General features: G+C 40.8%; 1 protein-coding gene across 20 annotated transcripts in view; it reads left to right on the forward strand.

The window, feature by feature from the left end:
• The window catches only part of TTLL5 (tubulin tyrosine ligase like 5), a 289,301-nt gene that overhangs the window by 203,376 nt on the left and 65,072 nt on the right, over positions 1–20,853 (forward strand). For 14 of the 20 annotated variants that reach the window (XR_009264632.1, XR_009264633.1, XM_058739730.1 and 11 more), the window contains 2 exons: positions 14,401–14,523; positions 17,485–17,702. Coding sequence is in view for 18 of the 20 variants with exons in the window: in XM_058739730.1 (XP_058595713.1) it covers positions 14,401–14,523; positions 17,485–17,702 (341 nt within the window). In the remaining 2 variants the exon portion in view is untranslated. Of the gene's footprint in view, positions 1–14,400; positions 14,524–17,484; positions 17,703–20,853 lie in introns of those variants that run through there. The other 6 variants (XM_058739739.1, XM_058739731.1, XM_058739736.1 and 3 more) reach the window with 2 other exon arrangements.

Here is a 20,853-nt window from a genome sequence, read left to right on the forward strand (position 1 = left end):
TTTTTCCTGGAGTTTAAACTTTATTAAATGAGTATAGAGGACACTCAATATTACGTTAGTTTCAGATGTACAACATAGTGATTCAATAAGTTTATACATTATGCTGTGCTGATCACAGATGAATCTACCATCTATCACTGTATAATGCATCATGATTTCATTCACTGTATTCCTTAACTGTACCTTTTATTCCTGTGACTTACTCATTCCATAACCGGAAGCCTGTATCTCTCACACCCCTTCACCTATTTTGCCCTGACGCCCCATCCTCCTTCTCTCTGGCAATCATCAGTTTGTTCCGTGTTTATGGGTCTGGTTCTGCTTTCTGTTTATTCATTTGTTTTTCTTAGATTCCACATATGAATGAAGTCATATGATATTTCTCTTTCTATGACTTATTTCACTTAGCATAATATCTTCCAGGTCCATCAATGTTGTCACAAATGGCATGATCTCATCCTTTGTTATGGCTGCATAATACTCCACTGTATATATGTACATGTGTGTGTACCACAGCTTCCTTATCCATTCATCTATTGATGGACACTTTTAGGTTGCTTCCATATCATTATTGTTGTAAATAATGCTGCAATAAATATAAGGATACATATATCTTTTCTTTTTTTTTTTTTTTTTTAATTTTTTTTTTTTAATGTTTTTTATTTATTTTTGGGACAGACAGAGACAGAGCATGAACGGGGGAGGGGCAGAGAGAGAGGGAGACAGAATCGGAAACAGGCTCCAGGCTCCGAGCCATCAGCCCAGAGCCTGACGCGGGGCTCGAACTCACAGACCGCGAGATCGTGACCTGGCTGAAGTCGGCCGCTCAACCGACTGCGCCACCCAGGCGCCCCTAGGATACATATATCTTTTCGACTTAGTGTTTAGTTTTCTTTGAATTATTGGATCATATGGTATTTCTACTTTGAATTTTTTGAGGGACTTCCATACTGTTTTCCACAGTGGCCACACCAGTTTGCATTCCCAAGCCCATTCATTCTTTCGTAGGATGTTCTTCAGTCTCCAAGTATTTGTTACCTTCCCAATTTTTTTCTTGTGGTTGATTTCAAGTTTCCTAGCGTTGTGAGCTATCGTAATCTTTTTAACTATCATCCAGGTCCAGACATTTTATTATTTTGATTTCATTCATTACTTGCTCATCTTTTTCTATGCCCATGTACTCTATGTATTATATTAACTCAATGTAATTGAGAAATTGTAACTCTAAGCACTTGGGAAGTAGTTCTGTAGGTCTTTTTTTCTAGAGGAAAACCCAGCCTTCTTACCTGGAAAGCGTGGAGTGTAGCATCTCATTTTGATCACCGTGTTGCCCTCCGTCATGTAGAAATTCCCTCCTTTAGAAAGTCTTTGGGATAGACAGTTTGCATTTTCACAATTGTAGATAGAAATGTGTATCTTAGATTTTTTTTTAAATCTATGTACATTTCTTAAAACTCTTAAACATCTGAACTCCCCATCATTCAGATACTTGAGAATGCCAGCTTAATCAGATGCTGGAGAGGGGAGGCATCGAAAATAGCTTTATTTCTCTTATGGGAGTATAATCAATGAGCTAACAAATATAGACACTCGGTCCCTTTTGATGCTTCCATGCCTTGACATGGTGATAATGTTTAAAAAGGGAGAGGAGGGGGGGATTGTAGGGCATTGAAGTTTGAAGGGATGAGAGACAGTTTTTACTGATTTTCACTTTTAGAAACTGCTTCATTTAATAGCCCTTCTCATTCTTTTGATTAGCTTCCAACAACTCACATTCCTTTGAAAATTCAGAGTACTGCTATTTTTGTGTGGATTTTTTTTTCCAGTGAGGATTACACTGGTTTAGTTTCACTGAACTATGAAGTATATGGAAAAACATGTTTTTTAGAATCTGTCAGAATATCTGTCTTAGGGAGGAGTCAGAACTCCCAAGAAGGGAGTTATCTTGTGTCTCCTGGAGAGGGAACAGAAAATCATTCATCATAATTTTATATATGTTTATAACATCATTTATTTCTTCCCCCTGTTCTTCTAATCCATAGTTGATTTAGGGAAAAATGAGTCAGGATGAAGTTCTGGGACTGTGGGGAGATCTCAAGAAACTAAGTTCTTAGCTTAAAGAGTTTATAACTAAGAAGATAGCAAATAAGATATTAAATGTTCTCACATGAAGGATATTTAGTAATTTAGAGTACGTCATTTCAGAGGACATGAAGAACACTCCACAGAAGAAGCAAAGCCCTTCTAGATTTTAAGCCTCTTCTTGTAGCCCAGCTTATGGCTGTGTGAGGCTTGACCATTATAATTATCACCACATTGTTGATGGAAATATGGTTTGCATTCTCAGTATGTGCTGTGTTTCTATCCTTGGGTTAACCTATTAGATGGTTTCTTTTACGAACTCCTTATGCTTTGAATACATTTTTCTAAAGTGTACGTAGCCACTGACATAACTAACAATTTGATTAATTGTCTATTTGAGAGTAGTGGGTAGAATTGAAATCTAATTTGCTTAGCACGTTCACAAAAGATACCTGTCTATGGAACAGGCCGTTAAAGGAGGCCTTTACATTGGATTGCACTCTGTCGTACCGATTTGCACTGATTATGTGCGTGGTCTGTGCCTCTCATAGTGATTCCCTAAAAACATTTTGGTTAAGATCATGCAACCTTTCTTGCATTACATGCAGAGGAGGTTCTCCATCCTTTTCTGCACTTAGGTGGCCAGCTTATTGAAGGTATTGATTTCAAGAAGGCAAACTCTGATTCAGGGTATGTTTGGAAATGACATCTCTAACATTCATGCCGAGGAAGCTTTGATCTTCATCTCTGTCTATCTCCGCACTCATGAACTGAGAAATTGTCATGCACTGAATCCACCTCAACAAAAACCTGGTCCTGTAACCTGGACGTGGAAGAGGAAGTCACCTGGAGCCACTGGCAGGGTTTCCAGGGACTGAGGTGCAAGGAAGTAGGTGTGATCCGGTCCATTGGATAGAGACCGTGATAAACAAAGTAAGACAAAATGGAAAACATGCACTTTTACACACTGATGAGTAAAACCAGCAGTTGTAAAAAAGAAACCATTCTGGGGCGCCCGGGTGGCTCAGGCAGTTAAGCGTCTGATTCTTGATTTCAGCTCAGGTCATGATCTCACGGTTTTGTGAGTTTGAGCCCCATATCGGGCTCTGCACTGACAGCACGGAACCTGCTTGAGATCCTCCCTGTCTCTCTTCCCCTCCCCTGCTCACACTTTCTCTGCCTTTCTCAAAAATAATAAGGAAAAAAGTTAAGGCAAATAAAAATTTAAACAGAAAAAAGAAATCACTCTAAGTCGGATCAGGGGTCAACAAACTTTTTCTGTAAATGGCCAGATAGTAAATACTTCAGGCTCTGTAGGCCAGCATCTGCATGGCCACTCCTCCACTTTGCCAGGGTAGAATGAAAACAGCCATAGACAACATTTAAGTGAATGAGTGTGGCTGTTTTCCAGTAAAACTTTATTTATAAAAACGAGGGGCAGGCAGGACTTGTCTTATAAGCCATAGTTTGTAGACCCCCAGTTTTGAGCAGTGGGACCACCTGGAGGGCCTGTTTTTAAAACACTGATCGCTAACCCCACCCCATTTCTGAGTCAGTAAATTTGGAAATGGGGCTCAGTTATTTCCATTTCTAACAGGTCCCCCTGGTGATGCCTGGGGGGACCACGCATTGAGAGCCATTGAGCTACAGGGAAAGAGATGGGAAATGTCTCCTTCCCAGTTATTTGTTTTCTGTCCTTTGGCAGGGAGATGGAATATGTTAAGACTTGGTGTTGCCCTTATAAAATTGCAGGCAATTATTGTTTTATAGGAACTTTGTTTCCATCTTTTTCACTCCATCTGCCAGTCTCCTCATAAATACGTTTTCCAAACTTGAAAGCCTTCTTGCGCATTTTTCTTATCAGGGTACATTCTGCTCAGCAGTCTCTGCTCCCAGGATTCACATTTTATGGGGGACGAGAGATAAGTAATGGGACAGATTCCTCCCTCTTTGTTTTTCCTCATAATAGCCAATACTCAGTCAGCACTTCCTGCGGCCCAAGCACTATTCCAGGTGCTTTACGTATATTGATTCATTTAACGTGCACTTCAGGGTGGTTGGAGAAGTGACGGAATCCTGGGAGTCTTGGGATGGCCACATGAGTCCGTTACGTGCTGATCTGGGCCCCACTGTGTCTTCTCGCTAGTCTGCCCTCGTTGCTTCCCACCTCCTCCTCATTCTGGCTTCCTGCCTCTGAAGGAGAAGGATAAAAAACTTTTCTTTCAGCTGAGTCGGGGGACTTTCTGGGGCAGCAGCGACTGCTGGTGACATCAGCATGAGTAGCCCTCGGTGCTGGGGGCTGTGAGGAGGGCCGCACCGGCTGTGAGGCCCAACTGGCCTGATTCTAATTGCCGACATTGAGCTGATGTTATTCTTGGCCCAGGACAGAGCGATTACTCAGTAGTTTCTGTTAAAGTGATCCTTTGTTAAACTTCTGCTCCCAGCCCCCTTCTCCTTCCCTCCCACTCTCTTCTCTGCCTCATCCAGACTGAAAAAAGCCCAAAAAGCAGAAAACTTAAGGACATTTTGATGGCCAAGGCAGAATTGCTGAAACTTCTTTGAACGACAGAGGGATGAAAGGGGGGATTTTAAATACATCTGGATTTTTCGCTGGTTCCGTTCTTGTTCCAAAGCCCTTCCATTTTTAGTAGACTTGATTTTGAACATAGTGAGGTAACTCAAGGTACGAGAAAATGGTGCGTCCTGAATTCCTGTCACCCTTCCCCTCCATCTGTCCTTGACTTCCCCCTTCCCACCAGACTCTGTCTTGCCAGACTCCCCTAGATGCAGTAGGGGCCGGCGGAAGCTACTGTTCCTATAACAAGTTGTGGGGGGAAGGGGTGGGCAGCTCTGGGGGCATACCGAGGGGTCTTTCAGTATGCTAGTAACACCTTGGGTGCCGTGTGTCATGAGCCCTTTGCTGACGGTATATGTGTGCATGCATCACCTCACAGGTGTGGAAAGGATTCCCATAGAAGCCCAGCCAAGTCTTGTTACACTGCTCCTAAAAGTCCATGGCATGTGTCTAGAAAAATTCTGCTCTCCCCTGCAGGAATGAATAGTGTTTCTCCATTACCTTCAGCTGCTGTGTGTTTGTTTTGTGGGGGAGGGGAAAGAAAGAGAAATTCAGCAGGCACCCGGGCTTTTCCAGGAAGCCAGCAATAACACCCTCGCTCCTCAGCATGGCACGAAGAGAGCAGGCAAACAGGCTGACTGTGCAGGGGGAGTCTTTCCACGTCCTTCTAACAGTATCCAGGAGGAGGGGTGGACTAGGGGTATTTAGGGGGAAGAATGTGTGCACGTGTGCTTAGGTTTCTGGAGCATGTTGGCCTATATGGCATAATCTACTGTTTTGTTTTTGGGGGGTTTTGGTTCCATTTTGTTTATCCTTCTGACTTTTATCAGGAACTCATACAACACTTAGTTTCTAGATGATGATGATGATGTAGATGATGATGATGATTGATTGATTGGTTTTCCTAGAACCATTTGATTTAGTAGATTTTGCCAAGCCAGACTCTTTTCTTCTTGCCTAATAAAAATACGTTGAAAATATGTGAAACGATACATGTAAAACTACATTTAACTGCTTTGGAAATAGATCCTCTGAACGGACTTTAGAGTCAGGTAATCTTCAGTTTAAATCTTGGTTCTGTCCTTTGGGGTGTCTGGGTGACTCAGACAAGTCAGTCAAGCTTCCGAGTCTTGATTTCAGCTCAGGTCATGATCTCACAGTTCATGGGATTGAGCCCTACACCAGGCTCAGTGCTGACAGCGTGGAGCCAGCTTGGGATTCTCTCTCTCCTTCTGCCCCTCCCCTGTACTCGTTTTCTCTTTCTCTCTCTCTCAAAATAAATAACTTAACATAATCTTGGTTCTGTCTAGCCTATGACTGGGACAGGTTATTCAAACTTCTTTGGACCTCGGTTTGTTTATCTCTAATATGGAGATGATACTATATAGACGTGGGTTATCATGAGGATTGTATTTCTCAGGATGTTATCATGTGCCAAGCACTGAACCAGGAGTTATATTTGTATTATTGCATTGAATCATCACAGTTGCCCTCTTATTAGTCCTATTTTAACAGACAAAACAGAGCATCACTTATGTGACTTTCTCAGGGTCACGTAAATAATAAATGGAAGGACTGGGCTTTAACCCAGGTATGCAGGCAGGTGTAGCATCCAGCCTCTGGACCGACATGCTATATGGCACCACCCTCACAATATATTAAAGCATTCATGTATTTTGTATATATTGATCTATATGTATTATTACATGAACTGTTAAGTAGCAGTGTACTTAGAGCAAGTGTACTTATTGGCACCTATAAAACCGTGCTTGAAAAGTTATCTTCAGCTATTGGAACTAGTCTGCTGCTGTTCACATACACTGTCATAAGAGAGGAAGGTCTGCTTTGTAAACATATTTAAACTCGGGTCTAGACATTATCTCAGTTATCTCAGATTCTTAAATGTCTTAAGAAGGTGTTCCTGGGCGGAAAACTCTTGGAAATGCCCATAATTTACCTTCTTTGTGCTTTTATTAGTTAGTAATAGGGTTAGGGACTACTGAGTTGTGCAGTATCCTGAAATATGTTCTAGAAGTTTGAAGATATGGAGCACTTGTGTGGGCTGTTATTAATAACATGGGAATTACCTCTCCAGTTATCACTTTGTCCTTTCCACCCTGTTATTGTCGCTGGTCATAGTATTTTAATTTTATTTCTATGCTGGTGTTTTTGAGAAGACTGCTAGGACACATGACAGGTGTCTACAAATGTGACTACCATAGATGATACTTTTGCATGATTAATATTACGCTTCCTTTTTCAACTCCATATAAATCTGATTCTTAGTGCATTATTATAATATAGATATCAGTTCATTAAGCTGATTCATCACTACTGGTAATAGAAGTCCCCTGATTACCACCGGGTAGTTTTCTAAGCTGTTGCTAGAGTAGTATCCCTCTGCGATCTTGGAGGGAGGGAGGTGAGGGGCAGGGAAGTGGACGCAGAGTGAGTGCCTCCTGTGTGCTCAATGTAGCATTATCTCTATCCTACTGAGGAGGGAATTCAAAGAGTTTAAGCATGTTAGACAAGGTTGCATAGCTAGCTAATTGCAGAGATAATATTCAAACCAGGTCAGAAGACTTCCAAAGCTTTTTTCCACTCTACCTCTCTCCCTCTTGAGAGAAGTGACCCTTCGTTTTCTTCTTGTTTTACACATGTATCATGAGTCAGTTAAGACATTCCAAATTTACTGTTGTTGCTGCTACTATAGACCCAAACACACAAAATCTGAAAGAAAGGATCAACATAATGAATCAAAGTACAGAACTGTGCTTGGTTGTGAGAATGTTAAAAGGCAACTGTTCACCTACCAGCTGCTTGGAATCGGCCTTGTTTGTTGTATGACCTTAAATGTGTTTTTACTCCAGTTGCCTGGTGACCAGTTTCATTCCCCGCCCTTACTCTGTCACCTATGCTTTCTTTGTGTTTGTCTGTGGGCATATGGGGGACTCACAGCAGTAACTGTGTGAGCTGATGAAAAACCTCATTCCTAAAGATACAGAACCCCACCCATCTGAAAAGGATGCCGCTGCAGGAAGAAGCGTGGATGACAGCAAGTCCTGGGCAAGATGCACAGTAGGTCAACCATGTGAGATTCTGAGCCAAATAAAACAAACCGTACGTTTGAAGGCAGAGACAAATCAGATATTTATGAATTCTGAATTTAAAGTTGTAAGGGAACTTAGAGATTGCCTTGTCTGATTATTTCATTTTACTCATCAAATGTCAGACACAGACACATTATCAGGAGAACAAGAGCCCTGATATAGAAGAATTCCCTAAAATTGCTAGCCAATAAAAGATAAGGGACAATTGAAAATGATGCTGTGAATTACCCTTTTTTAACCAATTAAACTCTTGATCTGGGGTCATTGCTGATCATTTGAGATTATCTTTACTTATATACATACATACATACATACATACATATATACATATCTTTACGTATATACATACATACATATATACAAACTTATGTTAACTCTTAAAATAAGTAAGAAAAATTTGCTTGTAGACATTTTTTTTTCAAGCTTTCTTTCTTAGAGTAAAGCTAGTGAAATCTGGGTCTTTCAAATGCATCTGATGAAAATTGGACACATTGCTAAGTTTGCTTTAGATTTGCTCTGGAAGGGAAATATGATTTCAGCGGATTTGCTTTAAAGGGGAGTCAGCATAGCATAAATAAGGAAGGCAGCATTGTATAATGAGCTCTGAAATCATCCTCTTCCATGGGCATGGACCCCCAGCTGACTACTTAGTAGCTGTGCCATCATGGACAAATTATGGAACCTTTTGTGCCTTGGTTTCTTCCTCTGTATATGGAGATGACGATGGGAGCTGCCTCAATGGTTTGGGAGGATTAAATGCGATAATTGCATGTAAAGTGTTTAGGACGATGTTGACCCATGGTAAAAGCTCAGTAAAAATCCATAACTTGTTTTTCATTATGGTAAAAACACATAGCACAAATTTACCCTCTTAAGAATTTTAAGTGTATAGTACAGTATTGTTGACACTGTATGAACATTGTTGTATAACAGATCAATAACACTTTTTCATCTTGGGTTGAAACTCTGTATTCATTGAACAACTCCCTGTGTTCCCCTCCCCCTGACTCCTGGCAACCACTATTCTACTTTGTGTTTCTATGAGTGTTATTACTTAGATACCTCATATAAGTGGGATCATATAGTACTCATCTTTTTCGTGACTGGCTTATTTCACTTAGCAGAATGTTCTGAAGGTTCATCCATGTTGTAGTATATTACAGGATTTCTTTCTTTTTTGAAGACTGACTGACATTCTACGACATGTATATACATTATCTTTATCCATTCATCTATTGAGGGGCATTTAGAATGCTTCCACATCTTAACTGTTGTGAATAATGCCTCAGTGAACATAGGTGTGCAGATATCTCTTCTATTATGTATTATTTTTAACCTTAAATATACATAGCGTTATAATTTCAACCTGGGGGCTTTAGTTACTCCCTGCCCCCATGCTGGAAGCAGAATTGGTTAAAATGATCTTAAGTTGTTTTAGAAGTTCGAGGCTCAGAAAATATTAATTGGCTACATGATTTTTTTTAACTTAATGAATTTGTTCACAGTTGCTAGAGAGAGATGTGAGAAGAATACAGAAAGGATGATTAATACCATGATAAGATGACGAAAAGAATGATACGGGGGGGGGGTGCCTCGGTGGCTCAGTCCATTGAGCATCTGACTTCAGTTTAGGTCATGATCTCATGGGTTGTAGGTTGGAGCCTGCTTCGAATTCTGTGTCTCCCTCTCTCTCTGTGCCTCCCCAGCTTGTGCTCTGTCTCTCAAAAATAAATAAATGTTTTAAAAAAATTTTTTAAAAGAATGAGGGGCGCTTGGATGGCTCAGCTGGCTGAGCATCTGACTTCAGCTCAGGTCATGATCTCATGGCTCATGGGTTCGAGCCCCACATCAGGCTCTGCACTGACAACTCAGAGCCTGGAGCCTGCTTCAGATTCTGTCTCTCCCTCTCTCTGCCCCTTCCCCACTCACACTCTGTCTCTCTCTATCTCTCAAAAATAAATAAACATTAAAATTTTTTTTTAATTTTTAAAAGAGAATGATATCTGTGTAGATTTTTAGCATATTTGTCTGAAGGCATAAATATCTTCTAAAAAGAAAGAAAAAGAACAGCATTAGGATCAAATTATGAGCCACCTTTTCATGGGACACATGCTGTTTCTTCCCAGTAATCAAGGAAAGATAAAGAAATTATCATCCTCTCAAACAGACTGATGGAAATATAATTGGCACAGTCTTACCAGGGGGTAGTTTGAAAATATACATAAAAAAGATTTAAAACAGAAACAGCAGCCTTCTGAGCTAGCTATTCTACTTCAAGGAAATTATTTTAAGGAAATGACCCAGCACATGCAAAAAGATACAAATGACATGATGTTTGTCAGAGCACCGTTCTTAAATAGCAGAACAGACTGGTGACAACCTGCATAGGTGTATGTGTGTGTAGTTTCAAAACAGAAGTGTAACATTTTGGGGGGCCTACTTTTCCCCCCACTTAGATATCTCTTATGAACACAAATATAGGTTTGTATTACACTGTGTCAGTTTATAGTAGAATACTGTTGGGTGGTTAAGTAATTATGATAAACTATCATAGAAAATATGCAGCCATTTAAAACAGTGATTGAAATCTACCCTCGTAGATATGAAGATATGCTCAAGTTAGATATTTGAATGAAAAAAAAAAAGTCTCCAAAACATCAGGTATCGTATAATCCTATTTTTGCAAGCCCACAGAAATACGTGCATGCGTGTGTGTGTGTGTGTGTGTGTGTGTGTGTGTGTGTAAAATAACTTCATATATACACAGAAAAAAGTATAAATGTTACCAGAGGTTATCTCTGAGAGTGGAATTTGAAATGACTTTCAAAATGTTTTCCTTTTTCTAATGAACATGTATTAAGGAAATTAACACGGGGGTAGCTGGGTAGCTTAATCAGTTGAATGTCCAACTTTGGCACAGGTCACGATCTCATGGTTCCTGAGTTCGAGCCCCATGTCGGGCTCTTTGCTGTCAGTGCAGAGCCCACTCAGATCCTCTGTGCCCCCCACCCCCCGCACCCCATCATCCCGTGCCTTCCCTGCTTGCACGCCATCTCTCTCAAAAATAAATAAAAAACATTTAAGAAAAAATAAATTAATATGTTTCAAAAAAAGAAAGACAAAAACCCTTGGGCTGCCAACCTTCTGTGAGTGTGTGTGACCAGTGTTCAAATATTGCTGGGCATTGAAGGAGAAAAAAATAGAAAGCAAAGCAGAATCCACAGCCATGAGTCTAAATTTGCCATCAGAATATGAGCCTCTACCAATGTAGGACTAATGGGTGCTGTTGTTAGAGTGGAAGTGGGGGGCTGCTAGTGAGAGAAGGTTATCTGTGTGATGTCTTAAGGCTATTTAATTTATTTAATTTCACTGGGTTTTCTAGTCATGGACCGCATCCCTGGCCTTAACCAGCTGCCTCATGGTCGGACTTCTTCGTCGTAACACACACCTCACCCAAGATCTGTTCACTTGTCTTGATTCTGTTAAAACACCAACTCAGAGACTACTGCTAGAATCTTTGGTTTTATTGGATGACAGAGAGTATATCTAAGTATCTGTTAAGGACCAGCATGGTTTCCCACATGTGCAAGTACAGTTGACTTAGAAATTGCCTGAAACACAATGGTTTTTGTCGGTTGGTGAATAAATTGTTCTGTCCAGGTAAGCAGCTGTAGACACATCCTTGAGAGTAGATCATTTGAATTAGTAAGAGCCTTCTGTCTTAATTGCTAAAGGAGACAGAGCCTCTTTATTGATTTAAGAAATAAGGAAATTCCAGAGGCTGTCTAGTACCTTTGGCCACTCAAAGCTCGATCTCAGGTACGAAGCTCGATCTCGGGGATTTGTGTCGCCAGCCTCTCTCCGTATGAACAGTAGCATCTTCTGGTTTCTGCCCCATCCCTGTGAGGGTTACATACAGCACTGCCCCCTGCCTTCTCAGCAGTACCAGATGTTGTACTCTGTTCCTCTTGCTCGGCCCCCGGTCTTGTCCCAGCTGACAAACACTGTGAATGGAAGACAGCCAAGAACTCCATACGATGTGAGACAAAGGCCTTTTGGAAGCTTGCTTTTGCTAAAATAGAAACAGCTACCCTCACCCTCACCTTGGCCCCCAGCTTTTTACAACATCACATGATTGCACAAATGACACAGTGTGTTCTTTGCCTTGAACAGCTCTTGACTGGTTGTGGTCAGGTGAGTGATCAGCATCTTGCATGCTCAGGAAGATACACCGTCCCAGTACTTGAGCCGCCAGAGAACAACATTCTAGAAGCAGTTTTGTGTACTATGTAATGGGAACTTAATCCAAGTTAGGATGAAACTCGGTGGGGAGACTAATGCGTAAAAATGTTTGCTTTTATGGAACCAAAGTAAAAGGGGTACAAAAAGACACTAACCCATCGAGGTTAAGGTTAACATTTCCCAACTTTATCTCCCTTAATTAAAAGAAAAGTGAATGTAGAGAGTTATTTCACTACAAAGAGCTATCTAGCTCCACTCCATCACCAATAAGCCCAAGTAAAGACAAAAAGAAGTGTTTTACTGGATGGAATTTAAAAAAAAAAAAAAAAAAAAAAAAAAAACCTCCCAGAATTTAATCTCTGAACAGTATTATCTTTCTAGTAAGAGAGCCCAGATCTTGCTTCCCCATAACCTTCCAAGTTGCAGTCTGTGTTCTGTCTATCAGAAATTCCTCCTTCCCACCCACGAGTACCCTTCTGTTGTGGGAGAAGGAGGGCCTTTCCAATCTTTGGCCTGGGGCCAAGCCAACCCTCAAACTGTGGTTTTCTCTGAGTCTCCTTACTGAAGCATGGCTGTTTCCCACACCCAATAAAGAAGCAAAAGTCTTGTATATGTTGACCAGGTCTTGAGTGGAGGCCAGTGCTTACACAGCTCTCACATTCCCAAGACATTGACTGATGACGGTGTAGCCCATTCCCTGGGCTGTTAACCCGCAAGTGCAGAGTGCTAACATTGTATATCCAGACTCACATTTCTTAGAATTTATATGGAGAGAACTTTATCTATTCTTCTATCCATTTATGAATGAATATCAGGAGAAAACAATTCACGTAATCTATTGTTGATGGAGTTGTAGGACTGGAGCCAATACATGGTATGAGAGGCTGATTTCTGCCAATAGTCTAATGAATTCATTTATATATCTGCTTTTTAACATTGCCTGAGTATTTTTGTGGGTTTCTTTATCAAATTTGATTGCTTTAATCTCATTACACTTAGCCTTGGCTTTGGTGAAATACCTGGGAACTTGTCTACATTACTGACTCTTGGGAAGTTTGGACAGTACAAAATTGTGATTTCATTGTCCATTTGGTATGTTAGAGTATGATGACTAAATACCTGAGAACCTAGAAGCTGCTTTACTGTATTTGGGAAGAGTGTCTGCTTTTTTGAGATGCAGTACATTTGCATTATATTAAGGCTTAAACAAGCTGGACTTATTGGTAGATTGAGGATTATATCTCAGTTCAGGCGTCCATTTCGCTGCATTTAGCAGACCCTCCCTTCTGCCCTATGCCACCATAGCTTAACAAATTAGAATTTTTCTTTTCCCCCATATAATCAGAAATCTAGAGTTAGGCTCTCCTGAACTCTATGGTACTGTCATGAGCCCATGCTTCTCTTGTCTTTATCCTTTACAATCCTTAGCAAGTGACTTCCACCCAAGGCCTGTCCACCTGATGCTAGCTGGATATCCATGTTCCGGATGGGAGGAAGAACAGTAAAGGGCAAAAATTGTGTCCTAACCCAGTTTGCCCCCTTTAAAGAGCTTTCCCGGAAGGTGCACATGGTTATTTCTAAGTACAGGAGAGATTGGGAAATATAGTTTTTTTTTAAGTGGACACACATCATTACCCAAACAAAAATTGGGGCAGTATTATTAGGAAGAAAGAAAGAAGTATTAGTATCCAGGCAAGTGACAGTCTCCTAAGCAATAAATCCTCTTAATTTTTCTATTTTGTTATTTGAGGTAAAAACTGTTCTTATCACTAACGAACGTTGGTGTCCTGACACAAAATTTGCCACAAAATTTGCATCTAAGGTCCTGCCACAAAATTTGCATCTAGGAAGATGAATTTATTTTTGTTTGGGATCTACAGAAAGTCTTGCTTACATTTTGTGGCTAAGTATAAGTTGATCACAGATAACACACTAGGCACTATTCAAAGTCCAGACAATGGTCCTATTACAAGATTACATCTCTGTAGAAACACAGACTTGACTATTTTTTTGCATAGGAATTTGGTTGTTACTAAAAAAAAAAATAAAAATGAGTAGTAGTTACGAGTTTTCTTACTTTCATTCATGGGGTAAAATTTATTAAGCGCCTGTTATGCACAAGGCATTCTACTAGGCACTGTGCATGAAAAAAAAAAAATTAATCAGATGTCATTCAGCCATCTGCAGTGTGCAATGTCCAGAAGGAGAGAAAAGTACACATATCAGTGGCTGTAACACAAGGTAGAATGAGCTAAATGTGATAAGACACACACAAATAAATTGTTACAAGCATTCAGAAGAGGAAAAGATTATTCCTGCCAGAGAAAATTGAGTAAATATGATCTGGGGAACCTAAACATATGTTTTCATTTTAAGCGTTTGCTTTCACAGCTAGTGAGCATCATCGTAAGACTAGAAAAGTATGTTGAAAAATGCCCAGCCAGCTGCCATTCACAGACCCTACAGAGGCAGACCTGCATGCCATCCCATCCTTCGGATCCTCAGCAAATGGAGGTGGGAGTTTGGGAAGGAATGGAGCGTTTGCCAAAGGTCTATAATGCGCCTGGTATTTGGTCTACTTCAGGAATCCTTTATTGAATGCCTGGGTGATATTGACATATGGGGGGTCTTCATTTAACCCCCAATAATCCAGCAAAGTAACTGTAATTGCCTGTGAGGAAGCTGAAGGTCAGAGAAGTTCGCTAACTTGAAAAGGTCACTGTTTATAACTGCCAGAGGCTACATTTGAGCCCAGGCACGTTTGGCTGCAAAGCCATGCTGTTCTTCACTTACCTGAGTCTCTGCCTTTCACTGATGACCAAATGTGGATTTGTAGGCATAATAAGTGTTGAACAGTGAACTCCTTCAGCCCCGTCTAATGCTGAGTCCTGTACCCACCTGGTTAAAACTAGGGCGCCATTTGGATACTTTGACTAGTACCCAGAGTTAACTTTGTTACCTGCTTAAGTCTTAGGAGAACTTGACTTTTTTTTTTTTTTTTTTTTTTTTTTACCCTTGAATGATTAATTTTTGTAATAAATAACTACGTATGGATGGTACAAAATTCAAAATGTTATAAATGATATGTAGTGAACAATTAGTTTCCCTCTTTCCTGGACCCCTAGCTAACCGGTTCTTCTCCATGGAGGTTCCTAGTTTTTTGTGTACCCTTTCAGAATTGTTCTATGCACATATCAACCTTCTGTGTATGTGTGTGTGTTTCTGTGTGTTTTGTGTGTCTGTGTGTATGGTTGTGTATATTCTTTTTCCTTTTTTACACAAATAGGAGCTTACTACACTCACACCGTTCTGATCTTGCTCTTTTCATTCATTTTTTGTTTGTATTTAGAAGTCCCAGCAAGACTTTTTAACAAAAGAAAAAAACCTCAGTGATCTTGAAAATATGGTTAAGTTGTCACCACAGCAACATGTATTGAATGGATTTTTTTTTCTGATGGCAGTTCCTTTACAACACGAAAAATCACGCTCAATAAGGAATATTTTTATTTCCAAGAGCCCTTTGCTAACAGTGGCTTTTCTTTCTCAGCTACTCATCCAGTGAATTTGTTTATGGACGGCTGCTATAGAGCTCTTCAGCCCTGCTTCGGATTTCTAGTCTCCTCCCCATTCTGAAAGGGGCAACTTTCACTCTTCAATCTAAGGTCGTGTGTAGGGATGTAGTAGTGAAAATAAACTGACAGTATTTTATCAGTAACCCTCTCCTGCCTCCTTCCTTCCTTTTAGTTGAGTCTCTCCCACAGATACTGAGACCCTCAGATATGGAAATGGTGTTTGAAAGGAATAGATTTGTTTTTGAGTCTGTCTTGCTGTACCCTATGGTTACTTGTCCTCAGAAGGCTTGCTGGAGCAGAATCAGGGTTCCTGGGCCCTCTTGGACCATCTGAAGACCTTCCCACATGTATACACCCCCCAACGCCTCCCTCCTGGCTTGGCCCATGGGCTTGGGTCTTCCTTTGTTCCCCTTCTTCCGATCAGAGTTGGAGGTGAGGGAAGAGCTCTTCGGGTTCCCCTTTGCATGGTTTGCAGAGATGAAGAACATCTCAGTCCGAATGGTCCATTTGAAAATGCTGTAACCCTCCACTTCTGAAATTGCTTTGTTCTTTGTTAAGCCTGCCAAACACATTTACTCTGCACAAGAGTCTCTGATCCCTCTCAGACCTGCCTAGCCCAGGACCTTTGGACATATTTCCCTGAAATGGGACATTCCAAGGCATGAGTGTAGAAGCGTTGGTTAACATTTTGCTAAAGCTACCCGATTTATATTTTTTTATATCTTAAAGCATGAAAGTCATAAAAGACAAAAATAATATTAATAAAGTCTGTCTCTAAGGTGAATGCTTCCTAAGAGCATCTGATCTTACCCTTTTGGCCTGGCCAGAAGGAAATGACATTTCTCCATGTCTCTTTAAATGCAGTGTCTTCAGATGGAAATCAATTGCCAGAAATCTTTTTAATAAAAAAACCTTCTGTATTTTGCCAATTGTATATTTTCTCTTAATATTATTTCACATTTAAAGCTTTTGTAACGCATGCGTATTGAAAGCAGTGTTAATAGTATGGAATGATCAATAGCAAAATTTGTGGCCTCCCCCAAAGGAAACACCAATTGCTAATGAGGTAAATAAGTTATAAGCATTTTTTAAGCATCTACTTGAGAAAGTATACCTTTACATCCTAACTACAGACATATGTTGGTGTTTGTGACATTTAGATGGTGATTTTTAGGTCTTTATTGATAGGTAGGCTTACCCTCTAAGCAAATACACATTTGTGTTGATCTTATATTCATACAGTAACTAGCATTCAGGTAGTGATTTTACTTTGAAAGCATTTTAAAATGTAAAGTCTTATGTTAATCCTTAAGGTTTAGGATGAGGTGTTAAAGAATTCTGCAAAGAGTCCTCAAGGCCACACATGGTCTGGCTGTTCTGTTCCAGCCTCCTCTCTCCACCTCTCTGCTCAACATACCCTTGCCACACTGGCTTCTACCCACTCCTCATATGTGCACACCTTCTAGAAGAGTTCTGGGTTCTCTGAGTGGGCTGGAATTGAGTCAAGCTTCAAGCCACTTTTGTTCCTGTGCTTTATTTCTAGTACTTTGACACCCAGTAGGAGACATTCATTAAATATCTGTTGAACTTAACAGTGAAGGAGACGAAGACAGAGAGACCAGACGCTTTTCTAATTTCCACAGATGGATAATACATAGATATGCCCTGATTCCCAGCACAGTGTACTTTCAACAAGACCGTTTCAACTCTCTCCTTCCAGACCTCTCCATTCTCTGAATCTGGACCTACACTGGCAGTATTAGAGAAATTTTTCCTAAAAAATTACTTCAGCAATCTCCCTTTTCCTTTTGTCCCACTTCAGGATTACAACCCAGTTACTCATTTATAGCAAATGGCTTATGAAGGACATCTCCAACGACCTTTCTTTTTCTCTTCCTTGTAGGCCATCTTTGGCAGCCAGACACTACCTAACTCCAATTTATGGACAATAAATAATGGTGCAGCTTGCAGAATTTCAAGTGCCACAGCTAGTGGCCAGAAGCCAGCTGCTCTGCCGCAAAAAGTGGTGCTGGCTCCAAGTTCTTCCTCCTCGCTGGTCCCCAAGCCCCCAGCCAATCACAAACAAGTCCTCAGGAAGATGACCTCCCAGAAGGCCTCCAAGTAAGTTTTCCTTCATCTCTTGTTCAGTTTCTTCTGAGTCGTATCCATTCTGTGCTAAGAGTACTCTTCGTTTATGAGGCCTTCGAAATAGTTGGTACTGTACAGAAGACAAGAGCACCTGGTGGGGACTGAAAGTTAACTCTGGTTCTCAGCCTGGGCTGAGAGTCACCTGGGGAACTAGTGGACCATGCTGAAGTTTGGGCTGTGTACCCTGTGGGAGGGGCAGGTGCTGCTCTTAGGTTCTCCGGGGATTGTGATGAGCGCTGATGGCAGGGTTCAAGGTCACTGCCAGTGACTAAGTCTTCCAGCCTCTGGCAGGAGCTACCATCAGACAGTGCACTGGGTAACAGTGCTGAACCGTGGGTTTGGAGAAAGGAAATGCAAACTTCTTCCTGATGTGTTTTTTTCCTGGTCTTTCTAAAGAGTCAGATTTTTTCAATTTCATCTAAAATTCTGTATGCCTTCCCCCTCTCTTCCCTGCCCCCCCCCATACACCTGTATTCGTTGTTCACTCTTAGGGATTTGAATGGGAAGACACGGGATTGGGATTTCACTGAGGGGGTTAGGAAGGGGCAGTTTGTGGTTGAAGGCCAAGAGCACAGTGAAAAGGAAGCTGTATGGCTCTTCAGCCTGGAAAGAGTAGAAGTGAGCCCTCAAGGGGGTAGCTCCGGAGCTAGACTGCCTGTACTCACACCCTCACGCACTAACTGTTTACTAACTGAAGACCTTTGGTCGGTTGCAAGTTACTTAATCAGTTAGCCTCAGTCTCCTCATTTGTGAAGCGGAGATAATAAAGAGGATCTGCTTCACAGAATGTTGATAAATACTAGCAGAGTTAATGCATGTAATACTTTGCATGTAGAACATCTAGAGCAAGACCTAGCACACAGAGGAACTCAGTGAGCCTTAATTACCATCATAAACATTCTAGAATCATGCTCTCTTCCTCGGGTTCAGGAAGCCCTCAGGTAGGAGAATCAGCGAGCTGGATGTGCATGTTGAATTTGCCAGTATGCGCCTTGTTTGTGGATCCTCTGAGTATTGCCAGTACCCTGAGCTGGCCCGTGGTGGCCCACTGGGGCCGGCTCGTCTGCTGGTAGGGAGGGGGCCTTGTCAGCAGGCAGCAGGACCATTTGCCGCCCTGAACTCAGTGCTGGCAGGAGAACTCTTCAGCCTTTTGAGATGAAATTGCGGCTCTATGGACAAACTTTGCTGCATTTTTGTGGTTTCTTCTCTCTGACAGGCAGGAGTGTGGGAAAACCGGAAACAGCTCAGCACCAAAAATGCACAGAAGGGGGGAAAAAAGCAAGATTTCTTCAGAATTTAAGAAATATAATCCAAGTATCAAAAGGCATGCTGTAAGGCGTTGTTCCAGGAAATAGTTTCCAATTTGCCTTTAAAATTCTAGCACAAGTCTCTGAAGCTAAGTAAGTTAGTACTAATGGAGACCTTGACGTTCCTTCACTTACGTGTATAATGTACAGTGTCGTGGGGAGCCCCACTGTCTTTAATAGTCTTCTGACTTTTAGGAAAAGGAATGGCATTGTTCTTATTTGACCTGACCCAATGAAAAGTTCCCTCTAAGAAGTATTCAGATAAAGGTTTTTTTTTTTCTTTAACCTTTTTATTTTATAATAATTTTAGATTTACAGAAAAATTGTAAAGGCAGAACACACAAAGATAGAAACACCCCATTTTCCCCATTGTTAACATCATTTATTGCCATGGTGCATTTGAAGAAGGTACCATCCTGAGAAACTGTCATTGATACGTTATTAAGAACTAAACTCCATACTTTATTTGGATTGATGAAGTTATTATTATTTTTTTTTAACATTTATTCATTTTTGAGAGTCAGAGAGATACCTAGCGCGAGCAGTGGAGGAGCAGAGAGAGAGAGAGAGAAGGGGGCACAAAATCCGAAGCAGGCTCCAGGCTCTGAGCTGTCAGCACAGAGCCTGACATGAGGCTCAACCCATGAACTGTGAGATCATGACCTGAGCCAAAGTCAGACGCTTAACCGACTGAGTCCCCCAGGTGCCCCTTGATGAAGTTATATTTAATCTAGAGAAACCTTTCACAGATCCTTGAGTATCAGTCGATATATTCTTATGTTCTAAAGTAATTCATGTTCCTAGCCAGCCTAGCAAGTTACTTAACATTTATGTGACTTCATTTCCTATTTAAAATGGGAGTAATAATAGTACTTGCCTCATGGGGTTATCAAGAGGAACAAATGAATTAATGTCAAGCACAAATATCATGCCTGGTACATAATGTATGCTAAATAAGTGTTAGGTGTTATACTGTTATCATTTAGGTTAATACTGGGATGTCATTTCAGGAAATTTTCATATAACTTTTTACTTTCGTCTTGCAAGATATGTTGCTTCATTTGCTAGGAGCTCGTTTTGGCCTTTATTCTGGCTCCGTTCAGATTAATCAGGAACCATCAGTTATGAGTGGTGATACTGAGTCACACTCGGGAATGCCATAGTTGCCCCAAGAGACACAACTAATGAGAAGTTGTAATGAGCTTTTGACTGCGCCAAGCCCTGTGTTTTGGGGTTGAACTTCAAACTTCTCCTAGCACAGGAGTTGGCATTGGACAAATATAGAAGCAATTTCCAAGAGCATCAAAGTTTCCACATCCTAGAGGGTTGAGTTTAGAGAACAATAGAACATAAAAGATGGAATGTCGTTTGGAGTTGGTGCAAAGGGAGTTGAGAATCAGAACAGTGGGGTCCTATTTCTTTATGATAATATTGAAGTCACTTTCCCTCTAAAGGTTTCAGTTTCCCATCTGTAAAACAAAACCACTGTCCCCACTGAATAATTAACCAAAATAACTGGTTTTCTGTCTATTCCATTGAAAGCTTTTTATGAGCACATTTCTTTTTTAATCTTGTTGCTTTACAGCCATTTCCTCATCCCCTCTTGGCCCACAAGTTCTTTGTTATAGTCCTCAAATTCATATATTTATATTTCCTTTAGCTAAATCTCATTTGTCAATTCTGTGGAGAGGATGATTTAGATTTTTTTTTTTTTTTTACCCTTTCCATAGTGCCAATAGCCTTTCTTGATTTTCCTCTCTAGTGTTTGTAACACTTCATAATTTAGTACCCACTTCAGATCCTCCTTTTAAAACTAT

Source organism: Neofelis nebulosa, chromosome 7, assembly GCF_028018385.1.
Source record: "Neofelis nebulosa isolate mNeoNeb1 chromosome 7, mNeoNeb1.pri, whole genome shotgun sequence".
Taxonomy (NCBI): domain Eukaryota; kingdom Metazoa; phylum Chordata; class Mammalia; order Carnivora; family Felidae; genus Neofelis; species Neofelis nebulosa.